The sequence below is a fragment of the Propithecus coquereli genome, unplaced genomic scaffold, assembly GCF_000956105.1.
Source record: "Propithecus coquereli isolate 6110/MARCELLA unplaced genomic scaffold, Pcoq_1.0 Scaffold634, whole genome shotgun sequence".
Taxonomy (NCBI): domain Eukaryota; kingdom Metazoa; phylum Chordata; class Mammalia; order Primates; family Indriidae; genus Propithecus; species Propithecus coquereli.
This window is the reverse complement of record NW_012152330.1, coordinates 326,454-346,588: the sequence shown is the minus strand read 5'-3', so window position 1 is coordinate 346,588 and position 20,135 is coordinate 326,454. Positions and strand designations below refer to the sequence as shown.

General features: G+C 65.2%; 1 protein-coding gene across 2 annotated transcripts in view; it reads left to right on the top strand.

The window, feature by feature from the left end:
- Positions 1–20,135, top strand: part of RASGRF1 (Ras protein-specific guanine nucleotide-releasing factor 1) — a 100,215-nt gene that overhangs the window by 51,084 nt on the left and 28,996 nt on the right. The window contains exons 6-15 of one of the 2 annotated variants that reach the window (XM_012659797.1): positions 358–437; positions 1,447–1,640; positions 2,065–2,174; positions 5,395–5,513; positions 7,068–7,228; positions 11,383–11,446; positions 12,415–12,551; positions 14,557–14,639; positions 18,873–18,877; positions 19,532–19,834. In XM_012659797.1, the coding sequence (XP_012515251.1) occupies positions 358–437; positions 1,447–1,640; positions 2,065–2,174; positions 5,395–5,513; positions 7,068–7,228; positions 11,383–11,446; positions 12,415–12,551; positions 14,557–14,639; positions 18,873–18,877; positions 19,532–19,834 (1,256 nt within the window). The remainder of the gene's footprint in view (positions 1–357; positions 438–1,446; positions 1,641–2,064; positions 2,175–5,394; positions 5,514–7,067; positions 7,229–11,382; positions 11,447–12,414; positions 12,552–14,556; positions 14,640–18,872; positions 18,878–19,531; positions 19,835–20,135) is intronic. The other variant, XM_012659799.1, reaches the window with a different exon arrangement.

Here is a 20,135-nt window from a genome sequence, read left to right as displayed (position 1 = left end):
TCTTACCCGCGTTCGCCAGAGCCCCGGGTCGCCCCGATACCGCAGGGGCCCGAGCAGGTGGGGGCTTTGGAGACACGGAGCCCCCCAAGATCCGTGCCCACCTGGGCCACCCCCGTGCTGCCGCGATGCTCCGTCACCGTCTGGAAATGCTCGGTGCTTCTTCCGTGGGGGCCTGCGTTCCCATTTGCACTGGGCAGCCCAAATTGTTAGTGTATCGTCCCTCCTGCTGGCAGGGTTTTCGTGGGTCCCGCCGGAGGAGAGGGTTTGCTGCAAGGAGTCTGATGGGGGGTTTGGGGCACGGCCGTCCCCGGGGGCAGGAAGCCCCGGCCGGAGCTCACACTGCGCTTTCTGTTTCAGCGAGACCATCATGTTCCTCCACCAGATCTTCTACCAGGGCCTGAAGGCCCGCATCTCCAGCTGGCCCACGCTGGTCCTGGGTGAGTAGCCGGCCCCGCGCAGGCCCAGGGAGGCCCGCTCCACGGCCACCCCGCGGCCGGGGACGTCGTGTCTTCCGGGGCACCGTGGAGTGTCCCCCTGGAACCACAGCATCCCTCGGGGGGCAGAAAGAAGGAGACGCGTTGGCAAGAGCTTTGTTTCTAGGAGGAAGTGATGTATTTTTAGATTCTCATCCACTTTTCCCTTTTAAAAAGAATGTAAACTCATCCATCTGAGAAAATTTGAGAACCCGGAAAAGTAGAAAACGTTTAAAAATAGCAGCCATAGTTCTGCTTCCCAAAGATAACCACTATAAACACTGCGGTGTGTTTTCTCCCAGTTTTTTTTTATGCACAGAGCTTGTGTTTTTTTCCCGTTTTACGTAATTGCAAACATACCGAATACAGAATCTGAATCTTCCGTGTGTTGTTTTTTTCTCTTACGTAACATCACGGCACAAGCGTTTTCTCGCGCCAAAGCGTGCTTTCCGATCACCACGTGTGACGCTCCAGTGCTCCGTGGACGTCCTGTCACCGACCCAACCGTCCCCCACGCTTGGCTCTTAGGGCTGTTCTGGTTTTGGTGTCATTAGAAACAATCGTCTCTACGTAGAGGTCTTCTCCGTGTCAGAGGCCGTTTCCTGGGGACGGTCTCTAAACGTAGAGCCGCTGAACAGAGCACCAAGCGTACGGGCGCGGGAGATGCTCGCGCTTCGCACCTGCTGCCCGGTTGCGCCCAGGAGGCTGCGCGGCTCTCGGCACCTCCTGCGCCTCCCCTCCTGCCCCGAACGTCGTCTCTCTTTTCACTCCCTTAGTTTGGTAGATAAAGCGAGTGTTGGTGCCTCCTCCACCGCGGAGGCGAGGAGGCCGGCGCAGGGAGCTGCCGGGAGGGCCGAGGCTGCGCGGTGGAGGCCGCAGAGCCAGACCCGCCCTCCAGCGCCCGGTTCCAGGTTGGGGGGGGCGAGGGCCTGCGGGGTCTCCCCGCCGCCTGCTGACCACCGCCTGCTTCCAGCCGACCTGTTCGACATCCTGCTGCCCATGCTCAACATCTACCAGGAGTTCGTGCGCAACCACCAGTACAGCCTGCAGATCCTGGCGCACTGCAAGCAGAACCGCGACTTCGACAAGCTGCTGAAGCACTACGAGGCCAAGCCCGACTGCGAGGAGAGGACGCTGGAGACCTTCCTCACCTACCCCATGTTCCAGGTGGCCGCCCGCCCGCCGGGGTGCATGCGGAGGGGCCGCGGCCGGGAGCGGGGAGCCCCAGCTCTGGGCTGCTCGGGTGGGGTCAGGGCCAGGCCCGCGCCTGGGGGTGCCGAGCAGGCCGACCCTGGGCCTGTGCCCCCGCAGGACAGACGGCCGCGCAGGCGAGGGGGCCGCTCCGTCCCGCTCCTGAGCCCACCCCAGGCCCTGCCTCCGGCCAGAGCAGAGCCCCAGACAAGACCCTTGGAAGAGCCTCGGTTAGGGGGAGTCCGTGACCAGAAGGGCGGAACCACCCCCTACCCCCTCCATCCCCCTCCCCCATCACCTTCCCCCTCCTCCCTCCATCTCCCTTCCCCATCTCCCTCCCCCTCCCCCTCCTGGCCCGTATCCCTGACTCTGCCTTCCTGCCTGTCCCGGCGGCCCGCAGATCCCCAGGTACATCCTGACACTCCACGAGCTCCTGGCCCACACGCCCCACGAGCACGTTGAGCGCAACAGCCTGGACTACGCCAAGTCCAAACTGGAAGAGCTGTCCAGGTGAGCGCTGGCTTCGGCGCAGCCCGGCCGGCGGACAGGGTGGGGCTGAGGACGCCCGTGTCCGGGAGTTTGCCCCCGCCAGGCAGAGCTGCTGTTCAGGCCAGGGTGTGGTGCGGGCACAGCCTGCCCCGCCTCGAAGCAGAGGCCCTTGGCGTGGTCCTGGGGCTACGGCTCAGGCCAGGAGCGGGAGGCAATGGCGCGGGCGGCGGCTGTCCTGGCTCAGGTGGGGTCTGAAGGCGCAGGAAGGCTCTCGTGGGCCCATCTCTCAGGATGGGGTGCTGCCCGGGCCTCCCCGACACTCTCTGCCCACCCGCTCCGTCCCCCAGTCTCAGTGAGTCAGAACCTGTGGCTACAGGAGCCCCGAACAGGGTGCTGTGGGAGCAGCCGCAGGTGCCCAAGGCTCCAGGCGACAGCGGGTGGCGACAGCGGGTTGTGACAGCAGGTGGTGACAGCAGGTGGTGACAGCGGGTGGTGACAGCAGGTGGCTCGTCCAATTCCAGAGGCCCCAGTCCTCTAGTCAGGCTCCTCACCCGGCCCCTGAGGCCCAGAGGAAACTTCCTCCAGGAAGGCAGAAGCAGAAGGGCCGGGGTTGGGCAGCACCACAGGCAGGAGACGCCGCGGCCTGCGCAGGGGGTGCACCGGGGCCAGGAAGGGGCCGGGAGGAGGTGCAGAGTCGGGGGCATTTTGAAGGTGTATTTTCTGGTGGATTCGATGTGGGAGTGAGAGGCTGGAGTCGAGGGTGATTCCAGAATTTCCCGCTGAGCGCGGGAGGGCGAGGTGCCCTCGCTGGGACGGAGAAGATGGGGGGCGGGGGGCTGGAGCCTTCCCGGTGGCTGTTGAGCTTGAGCTGCTGATGGGACGTCCACGTGGAAATGACAGGAAGGGAGGGGCGTTTTTGAGCCTGGAGTTGGGGGGAGAGGAATTCGGGCGTCCCCAGCCTGGAGGCAGCACCGAAGCCCCAGGACGGTGTGTTCACCCAGACAGTGAGCCGGGCAGGAAACGAGCGACCACGGCGCGGAGACCGGGAGATGGGTGGGGCTCACGGTCAGAGACGGCTGCGGAGGTGGGTCAGCCTGCGGCACGGGGTCCACCCGCCGGGCCCTGCCAAACGCTCGGTGCCCTGAGAGGCCCCTGAAGCCCGGGAGGGTAGCCAGTCGGGCTGCGGCTCCCAGCGGGGCAGAGGGAGAACCAGGCCGGACCACGGCAGGTACAGGCTGCCCCCAACCCTTGCACAGCCCGGCCGAGTTACAGACCCCAGGGTGGAGAATCAGGGCAAGATGTCAGCAGGGTGACGAGACCACGGGGGTGGGGGACACGCCAGTCCTCCCGTGCCCAGGGAGCCGAATCTCGCTCACTCTTCCCAGGCAGAAGGTCTGGGGCTCTGCAGGGCGGTGGGGCTGCTGGTCCCCAGGCTGCCCCGTCCCGGCGCACACGGGTGCGGGTGGCACGTGGGACAAGGTGTCTGGCCCAAGACCCCGTCCCCTTTCTCGGGCACACGGCATGTTCTTCCTTTCTCCCTCACGGCCTCCTGGGCCTGGCCCTAAACCCGGCCCCAGGGACACAGAAGAAGGTTTTCTTCTCACCGTGACAGCAGCCCTTCATCCTCCTCTCGCCCTCCTGGCCTGGCAGGAGCCGTCGGACAGCCAGCCCCGCCCCGGGCTGTGCTCAGAAGCACCAGTCGAACCCTCTGGGGACTGGGCCTCGCCCCCTTCTACCCCGAACCCCTGTGTTCTGCGCTCACTGGTGACCCCGGGTGATCGTGGTGGTCTCCAGGTTCCCAGGCGCCCCGGGCCCTGGGCCCTCCCTCTGCCCTCCCAGAGCCCCCCACGCGCCCACACGCGCCCACACGCGTGCACGTGGGTCCCCGGCACAAACCCCGACCCGGGGCTAGAACTATCCTGAGAAGCCGTATTTTGCATGTCTAACAGGAGGACTAGTTTTGCTACTTCAGAATTACCCCTTGTGTTTTAGCAAACGCAGCCCTCCCCGCAAATGCAGGGAGCTGGCACCGGGCAGGGCCTGGGCTTCCGGAAGAGCGTTGCTGGGAGGAGGGGGGAAGCCGAGGCTGCTGAGGGGGGGACTGTACCCACGAGCCCTCGTCTGTTTACTAACGTGCTCGTCCAGGGAGCTCAAACCTGAAACGTGTGTCCTAAACCAGAAAAAAATAATCGATGGCGATACTTCTGCCGCTGGCGACGACAGCGGCGACCATCGACATCCTTTGTCCGAGCACCTGCCGCGTCCCGGGGTGGCCTCGGGACTCTGTGTCCGTCTTCACCCCGCGTCCCGCAGACGAGGAAGCCCAGTCGGGCTGAGCGACTTGCTCGGTGCCCGGCGGCAGATCCAGCTGAGGCATCGTCTCCGCCATCGCGCGGTTTAACGGAGCGATGTCTGTGAGAACTTTGAGCCCCCGCTGGGGGTCTCGGAGGTAGAAATTCAGGTGTCAGTTGCAAATGAAGCGCTTTGTGCTTTTCTGGGAGCACCTGGGGTGTTTTTTCCAGAGGCCCACCCCCACCCCTGCCAAATTCCCGCTGCTTTCTCGAGACTGCTGGAAACCACCAGGCAAAGCCAGCAGCTCACACCTGCCTTTCCCGCTGCTGCGCGGCTTCTAGAAAGCGGGTAAATGGTGCCACCTATTGGAGAGGGGGGCGTTGCGCAGGACAGGTGTGGACGGGAGTCACCCACGTTCCTTCCGGGGGGGCCGCAGCCTGCGGGACAGACGGAGCCAGCCAGGGCCAGGGCCCCACACAAGCCTGCCAGGCCCCGCAGCGTAAGGACGTGCCGAGTTCGGGTCTGGAGAAAGCGGTGGGGAGGGGACGGCCGGTGCGGAGGCCCCGAGGCAGGCGCGAGCCCGGTGTGGGGCCGGCAGGTTAACAGACGGGGGTCTCCCACACCCCCCTCCCTCTGCGCCGCGGCGGGACCTGCACCCCTGCTCCTCCCGGCTCGGACCTGGAGATCCGACAGACCTGTCCCGGCTGCCGCCTTCCCTCTCTTCCTTCTGTTTTTCCCCGAAATGCGAGCGCTTGCTCCGCGGGGCTGAGACAGCTGAAACGAGACTCCCGTGGCATGGCCGGCGCGTGGCGCGCTCGGTGGACGCACTCCCTCCCTTTCCCACCTACGGGCCCCCGCTGGGGCTGGGGCCGCTCCCTAGGTCTGGCCGGGACCCCCGAGCCGCCTCCCGAGGAGGGGGCCGCCGCGGCAGCGCCTGTCCCGTCCGCAGGGTGATGCACGACGAGGTGAGCGAGACGGAGAACATCCGCAAGAACCTGGCCATCGAGCGCATGATCACCGAGGGCTGCGAGATCCTGCTGGACACCAGCCAGACCTTCGTGCGGCAAGGTGCGCCCCCCCCCCCGCCCGCGACGCCGCGCGCCCCGTCTACGCAGACAGACGCAGACGTTCCTGGTTTCACAGGGTCCTTCTCTCACGGTGTAAACAGGACCTCCCCGGGCGGCCCTGGTGTGTCCGCCCCACGTCCAGTAAACACGTGTCCTTTGGGGAGGACGTGGGGGGGACAGACAGAGCTCGGCACTGCCCGTGTCCGCGAGGAAGCCGGGCCGTCCCTCTGCCCCGGGGGACGCCGCGGTCACAGTGGCTCTCACGCTAGAGGGCCTTCGCCACCTTCGGCCGCGGCGCAGCTCGGGGGCGGTGTCGGGGAGGCGCAGCCCCGCGTGGGGGACCCTCTGCGGCTTAGGGGACCAACGTCCCACTCAGGGACGCCAGGGCTGTGACACGTTTGATATCCGCCACGTCCGCCCGCCACGCTCTGCGGGACGCTCAGCTCCTGCTCACGCGCCCGCGTGGCCTCCACCGTGGAACGGACCTCGGGGTCCCTTCTGCTGCCCCGGGTTCTCCGACTGGTGAAAACCCTGCCGGCCCCCGCCGCCCCGCGCAGCTGCCTCGGGCGAGGGCATTGTCATTGTCTTTGCAGCCTTGTCCCAGGTCCCGTGTGGCCCACGCCTGTCCCAGGCCCCCACCGTGAGCCGCTGGGTGCAGAGCCGGCCTCGCCTGTCTCCTGCCCCCGTGCCGTGCTGGCGCTCTCTGTGGCAGAACTGTCCCCTCGTACATTCTCTGGCCCCACTGACGAAACCCCAGGTGGACGTGGCTTGGAGGTGGCCCAAGGAATGGCCCCCTGGGTGGGCAGTGTCCCCGCAGACCAGGACTCTGCCGTCACCCTGGCCAGGGCGTCTCCCCCAGCTGGGCTGGGCGTGGAGACGAGGCCCTGGGGACGGGGACCCGCCAGCAGGCACCTCCCCGCTTGCCAGCCGCACAGCCCCTCATGCCAGGCCCACGCCAGGCTCCAGGGACACCCGGGCACAGACCAGCCCTGCCCTGCGGGAGCCAGCTGGGCGGGAGAGAATCATGAGGACACGAGTGCAGGACCGTGTCCCCGTGGTGGCCTCAGCGCCAGGATCCTGGGGCCACCAGGAGCCACGCGAGTGGGTGGGAGGGCCGTGGGGCCTGTGCCAGGGAGCAGCACGGGCTTCGTGACAGGGTGGCCTCCTAGGGCAGCGTGTGGAGGCTGCGAGGCCGTCTGGGCGCTGCGGCAGGGCGCGGTGACGCTGGCCGGAGCTCAGTGTTGCGAACCCCTCGGGGCCTGCGGCCAGCTCCCCCGGCCCAGCCTTCTCCCCGCCACATGCACCGGCCGTGCCATCAGGGTCCCTGTGCTCGCGGAGGCCCTGGCCCGGCTGGGAGGTCGGGGGCCCCGCGTGGGGCCTCTCTGGTCACCCCCATCCCAGCCGTCGGCCCCAAAGGGGCTGGACGAGCGTCCAGGGCGGCATTTGCTGCCAGGACCTCGGACGGCCGGTTCCGCCCCTCTGCTCCCGGCGTCTCACCCTCCGCCGCGCCGGGCAGGGTCGCCGGGAGGGCTCAGGCCTCTGTCCCCCGCCGCAGGCTCCCTCATCCAGGTGCCCATGTCCGAGAAGGGCAAGATCACCAGAGGGCGCCTGGGGTCGCTGTCCCTGAGGAAGGAGGGTGAGCGGCAGTGCTTCCTGTTCTCCAAGCACCTCATCGTCTGCGCCCGCGGCTCCGGGGGGAAGCTGCACCTGACCAAGGTGAGGCGCGGGGGCGGGTGCCGGGACACGCACGCACACACGCATGCGCATGCGCACACGCACACGCACACGCACCAGCGCTCACCTGGCAGGTGAACAAACAGGCTCCACTGAGTTTCCACCGGAGCAATCGTAGGGGTGGGAAGGTGTCCCGGCCCCAGAGGGCCCACGGCCGGGCTCTGGGCAGGGCCAGAGGGTCTGGGCAGACCCCTGAAAGGGGTGTGTGTGTGTGTATGTGTGTGTCTGTGTGTGTATTGGGTGTGCGTGTTTGTGTGTGTATTTGTGTGTGTCAGTGTGTGTGTATTGGGGGTATGTGTGTATTTGGCATATGTGTATTTGTGGGAGTGTATTGGGGTGTGTGTGTGTGCATGTGCGTGTGGCGTGGGCTTGCATCTGTGTGTGTGCGTGTTGGTGTGTGTATGTGCGTGCGTCTGTGTGTGTATTTGTGTGTATATTAGGGTGTGTGTGTATTGGTGCGCACATGTGTGTATGCATGTGTGTGTATTGGCACGTCTGTGTATTTGTGTGTATCCGTGTGTGTGCAGGTGTGTGTATGTATGTTCATGTATGTGTTGTGTGTATGTGTGTATTGGTATGTGTATGCGTGTGGGTGTATTGGCATGTGTTGGTGTGTGTGTGTATTTGTGTGTGTGTCTGTGTGTGTATTGGCATGTGTGTGCGTATTTATGTGTGTGTTGGTGTGTGTGTATTTGTGTGTATTGGCATGTGTGTGCGTATTTATGTGTGTGTTGGTGTGTGTGTATTTGTGTGTGTATTGGCATGTGTGTACATGTGTGTATGCGTGTGCATGTATTGGGGTGTATGTGTGTATTTGTGTGTGTATTGGGGGTGTGTGTTGGGGTGTGTGTGTATTTGTGCATGTTGGTGTGTGTGTGTATTGGCGCGTATTTGTGTGTGTCTGTGTGTGTGTGTTGGGTGTGTGTATTGGTGTGTGTGTATTGAGTGAGTGTATTGGGGGTGTGCATTTGTGTGTATCTGTGTGTATGCGTGTGCGTGTATTGGGGTGTATGTGTGTATTTGTGTGTGTATTGGGGGTGTGTGTTGGGGTTTGTGTGTATTTGTGCATGTTGGTGTGTGTGTGTATTGGCGCGTGTATATTTGTGTGTGTCTGTGTGTGTATTGAGCGTGTGTATTGGGGGTGTGTATTTGTGTGTATCTGTGTGTATGCGTGTGCATGCATTGGGGTGTATGTGTGTATTTGTGTGTGTATTGGGGGTGTGTGTTGGGGTGTGTATTTGTGCATGTTGGTGTCTGTGTATATTGGCGCGTGTGTATTTGTGTGTGTGTGTGCGTGTTGGGTGTGTGTATTGGTGGGTGTGTCTGTGTGTGTTGAGTGTGTGTATTGGGGGGTGTGTATCTGTATCTGTGTGTATGCGTGTGTGTGTATTGGGGTGTATGTGTGTATTTGTGTGTGTATTGGGGGTGTGTGCATTTGTGCATCTGTGTGTCTGTGGCGAGTGTGTGAGTGGCGGGGCAGGCCCCCCGCGGGCTGGGAGCCTCTCACATTGGGGAGCTCAGAAGGCCCCTGCCAGCAGCCTTCCACGGCAGCGGCCCCAACCCCATCGCCGCCTGCATGGGGCCGACCCTGACCCCCGCCCTGCTGCAGACCCCACGTGCTTGACTACTGGCTCGTCCCTAATGGTGGAGGGGACAGGCATCTCATACCGCTCCTGCCTCCTCTCCAACCCCAGGGCCTTTGCTCCTGCTGTCCTCTCAGCTGCGCAGCTCTCCCCCGGCGGCCTCCTTTGCAGCTGCGAGGCCTGCGCAGGACCAGCTCTGTGCAAAGCTGGGTCCGGGCAGAACCTCCTGTTCCCCAGCGCAGCTCGTTGCTTGTCCCCTCGCTGTGGGGACAAGCCGAGCCCAGCTCCATCACGCACACACGTGTGACCCTGTCTACACGTCACGTGTCACATGGGGATGGCAGTCCTCCCGGAGACATTGCGCGGACAAGCCGGGGGTGACTAGCAGTGAACGCGGCTTTGCCGCCATCACGACGCGCTTGCCTCTGTGGGCTGCCGTCCCCCGCGCTGCGTCCATCCCCCGGCAGCTCGCAAGGCCGGAGGGTGCCCTAATTAGGCCAGAGCACGGGGAGAGCGTCCTCCAGACCCGGCCGCCGGGCCCGGGTCCCGCAGAGCCGCAGACCGAGCCGGGGCTCCGGGGCACGAGCCGCTGCGTCCGCGAGTTACGGCGGCTGTGCGTGGGAAATCAATTCACAGATGTTGGACACTCCAGTTTTAACCAAACTTGGCCCTGGGGAAACTCATCATCTGTTACTCTGGAGTCTCTGCCGAGACGACCTCGGTCCAGCCGGGGGTCCGTGGGGGGAGAAACCGGAGACACGGAGGCTCTGGCTGTCTGAGGGCTCACGTGTCTGTCTGTCTGTCTGTCGCTTCAGTTTATTCTGTCTTGTTTGGGTTTTCAAAGTTCCTGAGCACACTGGGGACGGGCACAGGACCAGCGCCGCCCCTGCCAGCGGGCGACCCCCCCCGGCCTCAGTGTCCTTATCTGCAGGTCTGAAAAAGCCCCTTCGAGGAGAGCCCGAGGGTCGGCGGGGGTCCCAGTGTCTGGGACACGGTGAATGCTCGTAGGTGATGTTGTCACCCCGATTCCACGGTGACGAGCTTGCGGGGTACTGTCGGGCCTGGCACGGTGGCTCCCGTGGGCCGGGCCCAGAATAGCCCACCAAGACCAGCACTCGCTGTCCCCGTTGCGCAGACGAGAGGCCGGCACGTGGCGCGGCCAGGCTCTGGACCCGGCAGGTCTGGCTCCGGAGTCTGTGCTCTGCCTCGCGGTGCCGTGTAACCTGCGGCGGCCGCGGGCCCCAATCACGTCACTTGCTCACGTGCGGCAGGTGGGGCTGGGACGCCAGGTCCGTGTGGAGGGCAGGGTGCACGTCTGCGCCCCCCGGAACTGCCGTCAGGACTGACCCTAGGGAGAGTCGGAGCCAGACGGGGCTGTCGGGACAGCCAGGCCCAGGGACGTCCCGGCGCAGAGCGGAGGCCCAGCGTGTCCTGGGGGCTGCGCCGAGACCATGGAAGAGCAAAGCGAGCCGCAGAGCCGGGGTGGGGTCCGCGCCGATGCTCGCGGCCCCTCGGCCTCCCGCGTCGTGCACACAGATCAGCCGCGCGGCAGGTCGTGACCTTTAGAGATCATGTTGCTCATCTGTCGCTACGCAACAAATTACCCCGAATGTGGCGATGAGAACAAACATCTGTCCCTTGGTCTCTGCGGTTTGATCAGGGGAGACCGACCGCACGGCTTTGGCCCAGACGCTCTCGTGTTCGAGAGGTTCGTGGTCGCGGGGTCCGCTGGTGCCGCCATGCCAAAGTCCCAACGGGGCCAGAGGACCCTTCCAGGTCGGCCGGAGGCCCCGGCTCCTCGTCCGTAGACCTTGCCCGTGACCCGCCCGGTGGCGCCCCCGGAACGGGGGGCCAGGAGGCAGCTGGGAAGCGCGTGGGGGCTGCGTCTCCCTGAGCCCCACCGTCTCTTCCGCTCCCCCCTGCGGCCGCCTGCGCGTCTCACGCCCGGCCACGCTCGGGGGCGGGGTCAGGAGGGGAGGGGTCTCCTCGCGTGGTCACCGAGCGCGGTCACTCTCGCCTCTCCCCGCGATGCCGAGGGGTCCCACCCAGGAGAAGCTCACGCACTCGAGGCCGGGAGGCATTTTCCAGATGTGTCTAACAGCTGAAAACGAGCGCTGACCTCGCTGGGACCAGGCCCCGGGGTCCCTGCAGACCCCCGCTGCCTCGCCGGGGAGCCTCCCTGGCTTCGCTCCTCGTCCGCAGAATCTCAGCACCGGGGCTGGGCCCGGCGTCGGCCCATTTTCCTGCTGGCAACGTGAGGGTCTGGCCGAGGTCGGGGATTTCCGACCTGGGTAGGTTTGGGACGTGAACGGGCCGGCGGGTTCTGGCCGCTCCTCCCACGGCCCGGTCGGGGCGGCCTCTCTCAGCCCCTCCGATCCGCTGCCCTGGGCTTCTTACACGAAGGTAAAATCCTCCAGCCTAAAAAGCACATCCCCGGTCGTGATACATGCACATGATACATGCACACGTATGTGCACGCGTGATGCTGTCCTCCTGGAGTTCCCAAACCGCGCTCTGCCCCCAGCCCACGCGGCCTCTGCGGCTCTCTTGCAGAACGGCGTCATCTCCCTCATCGACTGCACCCTGCTGGAGGAGCCGGAGAGCGCGGAGGACGAGGGTGAGTGTGGCGCTGCCGTGCGCCCGCGTTGCCCGCGAGGACCCCACGCACCCGCGGCCGCGCCTGGGGGTTGCTGGGAGGGAGGAGGGTGCTCGGGGGTGGGCGCCCCTCGCCTGGACACAGAGAGGCTGCACGCTGGGTCTTCAGAGAACGGGCTCCTGGCCCAGCAGGCCACGGTCGACCCACCTTCTCGGTTCCGTCCGAGCTGCTCAGGCCCTCGGACCAGCGGCGCTGTTGGGTTTGGGGGTCGCAACGTCTCAGCGAGCAGCCCTCGTTCACACGTCTGTGCGGCAGCCCGAGGGCTCCTGGGGCCAGGGAGGCTGAGGCAGGAGGATCGCTTGGGCCCAGGAGTGTGAGGTTGCTGTGAGCGAGGCTGACGCCACGGCACTCTAGCCCGGACAAAAGAGTGAGACTCTGTCTCAAAACAAAAAAGAGTTCAAGGAACTTTCCGGTTAGGAGCAGTAATAAAAATACTTGGACTTTACTGTCGATTTGGGGAGCTCTAACCTGAACCAGGCGACGGGCCCAGCCCATAGGGTTTAAGATCCTGAAGTTCCTGTCTGGCCGGTGCTACCCGGGGTTAGCGGGAGGGCCCGGCTGTGAGGCCCCTTCCCATCCTGCTCGGCTGCTGCGGCTGGAGGTCCTGGGTGGGCCCCTGCGCGGGGCCTCGGCCACCCGTGGGTGTGAGGCGGGCAGAGGGCAGACTCTGATTCCTGAAGGTTCTTCCAGCTCTGGGTCCAGAACTGTCCCCGCGTGGCTCTGAGCTACTTCCGCATCCAAGCCTTAGTTTTTCCATCTTTGAAATGGGGACGCCCCACTTAGGAAAAAACACTCTGAAAGTGGCAGCAAGCGGCCTGGTGCCTTGCCAGGCAGAGCTTCTGCCGTGTGTAGGGCAGGGCCACCGAGACGATTTCCGACCCAGAAAGGGCCACGCTCACTCTGCCAATGTCATGTCTTGCAACCGGAAGCCAAAGGAGCCGGCCAGGACGTGGACCGCCTGGACTTTAAGATTGGCGTGGAGCCGAAGGACTCGCCGCCCTTCACGGTCATCCTGGTGGCCTCGTCCAGGCAGGAGAAGGCAGCGTGGACCAGCGACATCAGCCAGGTGGGCGGCGTCACCCGTTCCTGAGAGCAGGTGGTCCCTTCTGGCCTGACCTGGTCAGGGGCCTGCTGGGGGCAGGGACAGGGGCGGGGGTGGCGCTGGCTGCGTTGCCCTGCGGGGACAGCCGCGAGAACCCTCCGGGTCCACAGCCCCAACGAGAGCCCAGCTCCGCCAGTCCCCCCACCTGCGGTCCCCGGGGCCCCTCCAAGTGCGGTCTGGGACCCTCCTGCATCTGAGTCGCCTGGGAAGGTGGTTTTAAAACCTCCAGTCCTGGGCTCCGCCCCCAGCCCTCCCCCCACCCCCAGGCCTGCTAGTTCCACTTGCTGGCCTGTGGCCTGGGCACCTGCGTTTCAGTGCCTGCCCCAGGTCCCTGGCACGCACAGAGCCGTCTGGGCACCGCTGCCGAGGGTGAGAAGGGTGGGGCTCGCGGGGAGAGGACGGGGCCCCGCAAACCCGGGCACCTTCACCAGCAAGTCAGGGCGGCTCCCTGAGATCAAACCCAGCGTCAGCCTCGCAGCGGGGAGGTTAAGCCTCTGCCTTCGTCCCGCACCTGCTGGGAGCGTTGCCAGGACGCCGATGTCCCCACCCGCCAGTGAGCAGACCCAGGGGGCCCGCGGGCACCTAACGCCCAGGACGCGGCTTGGGTCTGCAAAGAGGCTGCCACAGCGCCGGGGCTCAGGCCTGAGCCCCACGAGAGCCTGCCTGGATTGGAGGCGGGAGGAGAGCAGCACACGGCAGGGGAAGGGGTGGGGCTGGCGTCCCACCGGAGGGCCAAGGGAGGGAGAGGCCTGTGCTGTGGGGCCTGGAGGGGCAGAGTCTTCCCGGGCGGGACGGGGCCCCCCTGGAGGCTCCCCGCCCTCTCGTTCTTGGCCCCTCCCAGCCTGCCCCGACCACCCCTCGCAGAAAGCACGGGACACGTGCCTGTTCTCTCCGAGTCTCACCACGTGTCCTCAGAAACCCCAGCGTGCCCCGGAGAAAACTGCCCCAGCTTGGCCTCTCCACGTCCCCGGCCCTGCAGGGTGCCCGCCCGGCCTCTGCCCTCCCGGCCCCAGCCCTGTCCCCCTGGGGCATCTGCGGCTACTTCCCAGGCCCTCTGCCGCCTCCGCGAGGCTCTGAGCCTGAGGCCCAGCCCTTCGTCATGGAGCTGCTGGAAGCGCCAAGGCTGGGAGAGGCAGGGCGGTGGGCTGGAAATGCAGACGGGAGAAACCGCCCTCTGGGGGGCTCCTCCTCTGGGGCCTGGCCTTGGCCCGCCCCCGCCGTGCCCGCTCTCAGCTGCCACCTCCCAGGGACGTTGACACCCCCTTTCTGCATCACACACCCCTCAAAACCGGGAGACTCTGTCGTGTGCCGCGGAGCCCCGCCCCATGCAAGGAGAAACCTCCCCTGGCCGAAATGCGAAGACCAGGGCAGGGCCGGGGAGGGGACACCAGGCAGCCCCCGAGAGAGACGTATCTTGTTTTTGTTTGGGTGGGTCATTTCTGTTCGAAGCAAAATTTGGGTTTTGCGTTTTTCCAGAGCTGAGTGAAACGCTCAATCATCCGTTCCCCTCCCCAGCACCCCACACGCATGGGTTTTAGCCCGGAAAGCCATCCCAGCATCGGGGCAGGGACAGAGCACGTGGCAGCCCCCTCGTGCAGCAGGACGGGCCTGCCGGGCGGCCCCCAGGAGAGGGGTCCCAGGCCCATGCGGATCTGGTCGTGTCCCTGACGCTGGCCCTCGGGCCAGCAGCAGAGGGGTCCGAGCCAGATGCACCGTTTTGCGAGCCGCCCAGCGAGGCAGGCGTCAGCCGCATTGCGCAGATAGGGAGGCTCAGACTCGAGCAGGTCAAGCGAGACCCCCCCCAGTGCCATGTGACTGGCATCTGACCTCCAGCCGAGTCCAGAGGACGCCCCTGCCAGGACAGCGCCCTGGAAGCGTGGGGACCGCGTGTCGGGCGGGGCAGAGCCCCTGCTGCGCCTGGGTGCCAGGGGGCCGAGGCAGGCTGTGACCCGGTCCTCTCTGCTCCCAGTGTGTGGACAACATCCGGTGCAACGGGCTCATGATGAACGCGTTTGAGGAAAACTCCAAGGTCACCGTACCCCAGATGATCAAGTAAGTGCTCCTACCCCCGGACCAGGCTGCATCCCGGAGACAGAGGCCACACGGGGACAGCCAGGACGCTGGGACAGGCCAGCCGCTGGGGCTCAGAGATGCTGGGAGTCATCTTTGGGGCTTTTTTGATGTTTGCTTGTTTGTTTCAAGTGAATGTGTATTTGGATGATGGCTTTGGCTCGGTTTTGTTATGGTTTATTTGTCGTGCACACGCGGATGGTTTTTGCATTAGGCTGTTTAAAATATAACGTCGGTCGGGAGGCTGAGGCGGGAGGATGGCTTGAGCCCGGGAGTTCCAGGTCACAGGGAGCTAAGATTGCGCCTCTGCACCCAGCCTGGGCGACAGAGCACGAGATCCCGTCTCGGGGAACAACACTAGCAACATTAGTAATGAACTTCCTGCACTCTTCTTACAATAGTAGTTTTCTTATTACAAAATGAATACACAGAACATTTCAAAAACAGAAAAACAGAAACCCAGGCCCCCGGGCTGGTGCATTTGTTTGCACGATCCCCGGAGACGGGGACAAGGGCTGGTGTCCTGCTGAACGCGGCTCCCCCAGCTCCGGGGACGCAGCCGCCCTCACCTGCCCAGGTGCGGTTCTGCGCCAGTGACCTGCACGCCTCCCCCTGGCTGCCCTCCCTCCTGCCCCCGCCCCGTGGCCCACCGGCTCTCTGGCCTCCGCCCCAGCCTCTGGCTTCTCCCCTGCCCGGTGCTCACCTGGTGCACGCCAGGGCCCCGCCCACCCCGGGCCGTGTTGCTGCTGCTGGGGCGACCGTCCCGGTGACCCCCAGCTCTCTGCTGCTTCCAGAGCACACTCTGGGGCCGCAGACGCAACCTCACTTAACGTGTGGGAGTCAACCAGGCCTCCTCCGTTCCCACTCCGGCCCCTCTGAGGATAGGTCTGGCGGCCAGAGCACTTGAAGCACCTACTGCGTGCCGGGCAGCACCTACTGCGTGCCGGGCAGCACCTACTGCGTGCCGGGCAGTTTCAGGCGCCAGGACTTTCACGCTCCCGTGCGAGTTGGGGAGGTAGCGTCCCCGCCCCGGGACCGTATCGCTGAACAACCAGACGTGGTGGGTCCAGCAGGAAAGTCTGGACTTGAAGGCCACGGCCCCGGTCCCCAGTCCTGGCTCCAGTGTGACTGTGGACCAGTCACTCGACCTTTCTCAGCTTGGGTTTCTCGCCTCCTAAGCGGAGGACACGGTGGTACCCGTCTACCCACCGCCTAGATTTCTTTCAACAACCAAATCAAAACCACAAGTAGAATTGCCAAGAAGCGCATGGTGAGTACCTCCTACTCATTTTCCGGAAAGAGCGCAGATTGAGACGGTAAAGTGAGCAGATAAAACAGAAGTAAAGTCTCTCGTGAGAGAAAAATAGAATTGTGAGCCGTGATGGTGATAAAGCGAATGGAACGTCCCCATCAAAATGACGACACTAGGGACCCGCTTGTCCCCTGGCCGAAGGCCCGGCCTCCCTCCCGGGACCTCCCTGGCAACGTCTTCCTCCCAGGAGGAAGAAGAGAGCAGCGTGGCCTCCGTCCTCAGGGAGAGAGAGACACGGAGGAAGCCGATTGGGGACCAGCGCAGTGTGGCTGTAACATGGGGTCTACGGGATCCCCTCGGGGCAGGCGAAGGGCTCGGAGACGAGTGCCGATTCATCGGGCACGGCGGAGGAAGCCGTCCCAGGGAAGAGGACTCGGAGCTGGCTCGGAGGATCGGCTGGAGTTTACTGTGCGGCGGAAGGGGAAGGGCATCCTAGGAGAGGGAACAGCGTGAACGTCGGCTCAGAGGCGAGAAAGCGCGTGGCGTGTCTGGGGCATGTCCAAGAGTCCATGGCGGGAGTGGTGTGGCACACAGGCGGCGACTCTGATACGGCTGTGGCCTCAGGTCCTCTAGCAGGCAGACTGTTCCAGAGCCCTCGGAACAGGAAGGCTCACAGACCAGTTAAGGGGCATAACCAGTGTCTGGCGGGAGCCAGGGGAAGGGCGTGGGGCTGAGGCCGGGCTGTGTGTGGCGGAGGCCACGCCGCCCGCATCCTGGCCACGCAGGGTGCGTTTGTGCACGCTCCTCTCTCCCTGCCACCCGGCCTTCCCTGCCGAGGAGTGGGCCCCGCGCCGGAAGGTGCGCCGGAGAACAGCCAGGCTTCTGTCTGCGCCGCGTGGAGGACACACGGGGCCCAGACGGGTGTTGCCGACGGGGCTGACCTTAGACCTCACGAATTTTGGGCGTCCACGGGCTGCGGGAAGGTTTGGTGCCTGTGAACGCTTAGTGCCGTGCGGCGGTCCTGGCGACGTTTGCTCTCCTGCTTGTGCGCGTCCGGCACGGCCCCCCGGCTGTCGGCCCCTATGCTTGCCGTCACCTCCCCGCGTTTGCGCCTCTGGTTTCGCAGCAACGCCGGGCTCTCCGAAGGGATGCGGCCGCCCACCCTGCGGGCCGGGCCATGGGGCCGGGGTGGGCGGAGTCAGGCGGCAGGGAAGGGATGGTGACTAGCGCGGCTTCGCGCCGGAGGTCGTGGGGCTGTTCCCAGGGGAGCAGCGAGCTCAGGGGGCCACTCGGATGGCGCAGTGGCCGGGGAGGGCCTTGGGCTGTGGCTGGGAGTTGCGCTGTTCCCGAGAAGGGCCCCAAAGCCTCCGAGTTCCGGGTACAGCCCCCTGTTCTCAGACCGCAGGTCAGAGTGTCCCGATTCGGGGCTTGCAACACAAAGGCGCAGGGCCCGTGTCCTGATTACCGCGGCTGCCCCCGCCGCCGAGCCGTCTCCGAGCCGAGCCCGACAGACGCGACTGGTGCATCGCGGCGCCGCCGGGCTGAGTCTGCACAGGCGGCCCCGGCAGCGGTGGTCAGTCTGCCCGCCTCGGTGCACCGCCCCGTGTTACAGAGGGGGCGCAAAGGGCCAGAGCAGGTTACACGACAGTGGGGTCGCCAGAGGCGCTGACCAGCAGCGACGGCGAGGTTCGGAACGGAGAAGGGCAGAGCCGTGTGGACAGGGCCGGCCTCTCCTGGACTCGTGCATCCCTGCAGGGGCAGGAGCCCACAGAGAAGGTGCTAGAAGAGAACCCTGCCAGACGGGTCCAGTGATCAGCGTCCGGACGCCAGCCCGGCCGGGTGCTGCGTGATGAGCTGCGCTCGCTCCCTCTGGAACACGCGGGCCAACACGGCCCAGCGCACGGAGCGACCTGGCTCGGCCGCGGAGATGGTGACCCAGACCGTCAGCCCCAGGCCGGACGAGGCCCTTCGGCGCCGCAGCTGCACTTCCGCTGCCCGGGTCTCTCGCGGTGGCCCCCGCGGCTTCTCGCCTTCCCGTTGGATCTGCAGGAACGGCCCCTTCCGTCTGCTGCGTGCTGCCTCCATTTCTCCAGCTCCATCCCTCGCCCCTCCCGGCTGCCAGGCGACTCTCGCACTATCTTGTCTCTCACGTCCGAGGAACCTTCTGGATCTCAGAGCGCCCCTCCACCATCACTCCCGAGGGTCCGCAGAGGCAGCATATCTTCTCCTGAAACAAAACCAGCATTTTCCGGAACGCTCTGCGTCCTGCAGCGCAGCCGGCCTGGGCGAAGCGTCGCCGCCCTCCCCGGGAACGGCCTCCGGGATGCAGGGTCGCTACGCGTCCCCGCGCTGTGTCCGTGTTTCCTCGTCCCTAAAAGAAACCCCTATCGCCTTGCTCGCCAGACACGCTTGATAAAGCTGTTCATTTGCTGATGTTTCAAATCCCAGGGATGTTTCCAGAGAAAATTCCTTCAGAAAGACAGTGTCAAGGCGAGGCCACCTCGCCGCTCCCCTGCTCTGCGCACTGTCTGCCCTCCCCAGAGCTGGCGACCTCGGACCACCTTTCTCTTGCTGCCCCCGGCGTGTGCCAGGCCCTGGAGTCGGTTATTCCAGCAAATGCCGGGGAAAGTCTTGTGAGGCAGATCTTACTGTTCCCATTTTACAGAGGGGGAGACTGAGGCCTCGTTTATGGACACACAGGGAACAAGGATGCAGGTGACATTGGCGCCGTGTGTCCTTCCCACACACCGCAGGTGCTGGGCCTGCTCCCAACGTGACGGCCTCCTACAGGCCAAATCCGTGTTTCTAAGCGTTTTCCCCGTAAGCTCATCGCGATGAGCTTGCTGAGCTCGTCCTTCCGATACGGCAGCATGTTTGTCTGTTCGCTGCGTGTTCTCCCAGCCTCGTCCTGCCGGAGCCCGAAGGTCGGCAGCAGCCAAGTGCACATAAAACAGCGAGATGAGACGCAGTCGTCGGTGCTGAGGGATAAGGCCAAACAAGGAAGGAAACGGAGCCAGCGCTGGATTCGACCCCGATTCTTGGTGCCCAACAAAAGGCAGAGCCTGACGGCAAAGACTCGGAGTCCAGAATGTGAAAACCCACCACTGCGCAAGAGCCGCACCAGACGCCGCCGTGGCCGTGGCTTAACGGCCGGCAGGCGCCGTGGTGCAGCCACCTTCGGGACACCCGGTCCCCACGACAGCCAGGGGAGGCCGCTGACCACGAGCTCGCGCGGCCGCGACCGAGAAGACTTGTGCGGTGCAGCCCCGGCTCGGCCCGTCCCCAACTCCCGGCAGCCGCGAGCAGGTCCAGCACCACGTCCTGGTGCTCCTCTCGCCAGCGGGCGGACGCCGGGCCGGGAGGAGCAGCACCGCGCGAACGTGGCGTGCGCGGTTCTGTGAACGGTTCCCGTCTGTCTGTCTGTCTGTGAGCCGGCGCACGCTGGCGCGTGTTTAGCCTGTGATCCCTCTCCGTGTTTCTCACACTGGCTCCAGGACGGGGGTTCTCCGACGCCGGGTTTCGGGGTGTCGCGGCCCTTCCCAGTGTCGCCCCGGCCCCCCTGTCCCTGGCTGGGGGTGCGCGGGGGACGCGGCGAGGCCCCGGGGAGCCACCCGGGGAAGAGCGGCCGAGGGCACGACCCCCGCAGGCCCCGCCACCTCCGCGTCCCCCCCCAGGTCCGACGCGTCCCTGTACTGCGACGACGTCGACATCCGCTTCAGCAAGACCATGAACTCCTGCAAGGTGCTGCAGATCCGCTACGCCAGCGTGGCGCGGCTGCTGGAGAGGCTGACGGACCTGCGCTTCCTGAGCATCGACTTCCTCAACACCTTCCTGCACTCCTACCGCGTCTTCACCTCCGCCGTGGTGGTGCTGGACAAGCTCATCGCCATCTACAAGAAGCCCATCAGCGCCATCCCCGCCAGGTGTGCGCCCGCCCCTCCCCCGCACACACCTGCAGGCCTAGGGGAGGCCGAGCTCTGCGTCGGGGGCCCCGGAGGAGCTGGGGTGCCGGGGGGTGCGCGCCATCCCCCCCCAGGAGCGAGCCTGCCGTGAGGACGCAGGAGGGCTGGGGCCACCGCTCAGTCCCAGCCTCCCCTGCTCTGACCCTGGGGTGTGGGGGGCACACTTGTCCTCCCCCCCGCTCTCCCCTCTGAGCCCCTCCCGGGAGCCTGGGGTCCCACCGTTCGCCCAGGGACGGGACCGCCCCACTTTCTCCACTCACGAGA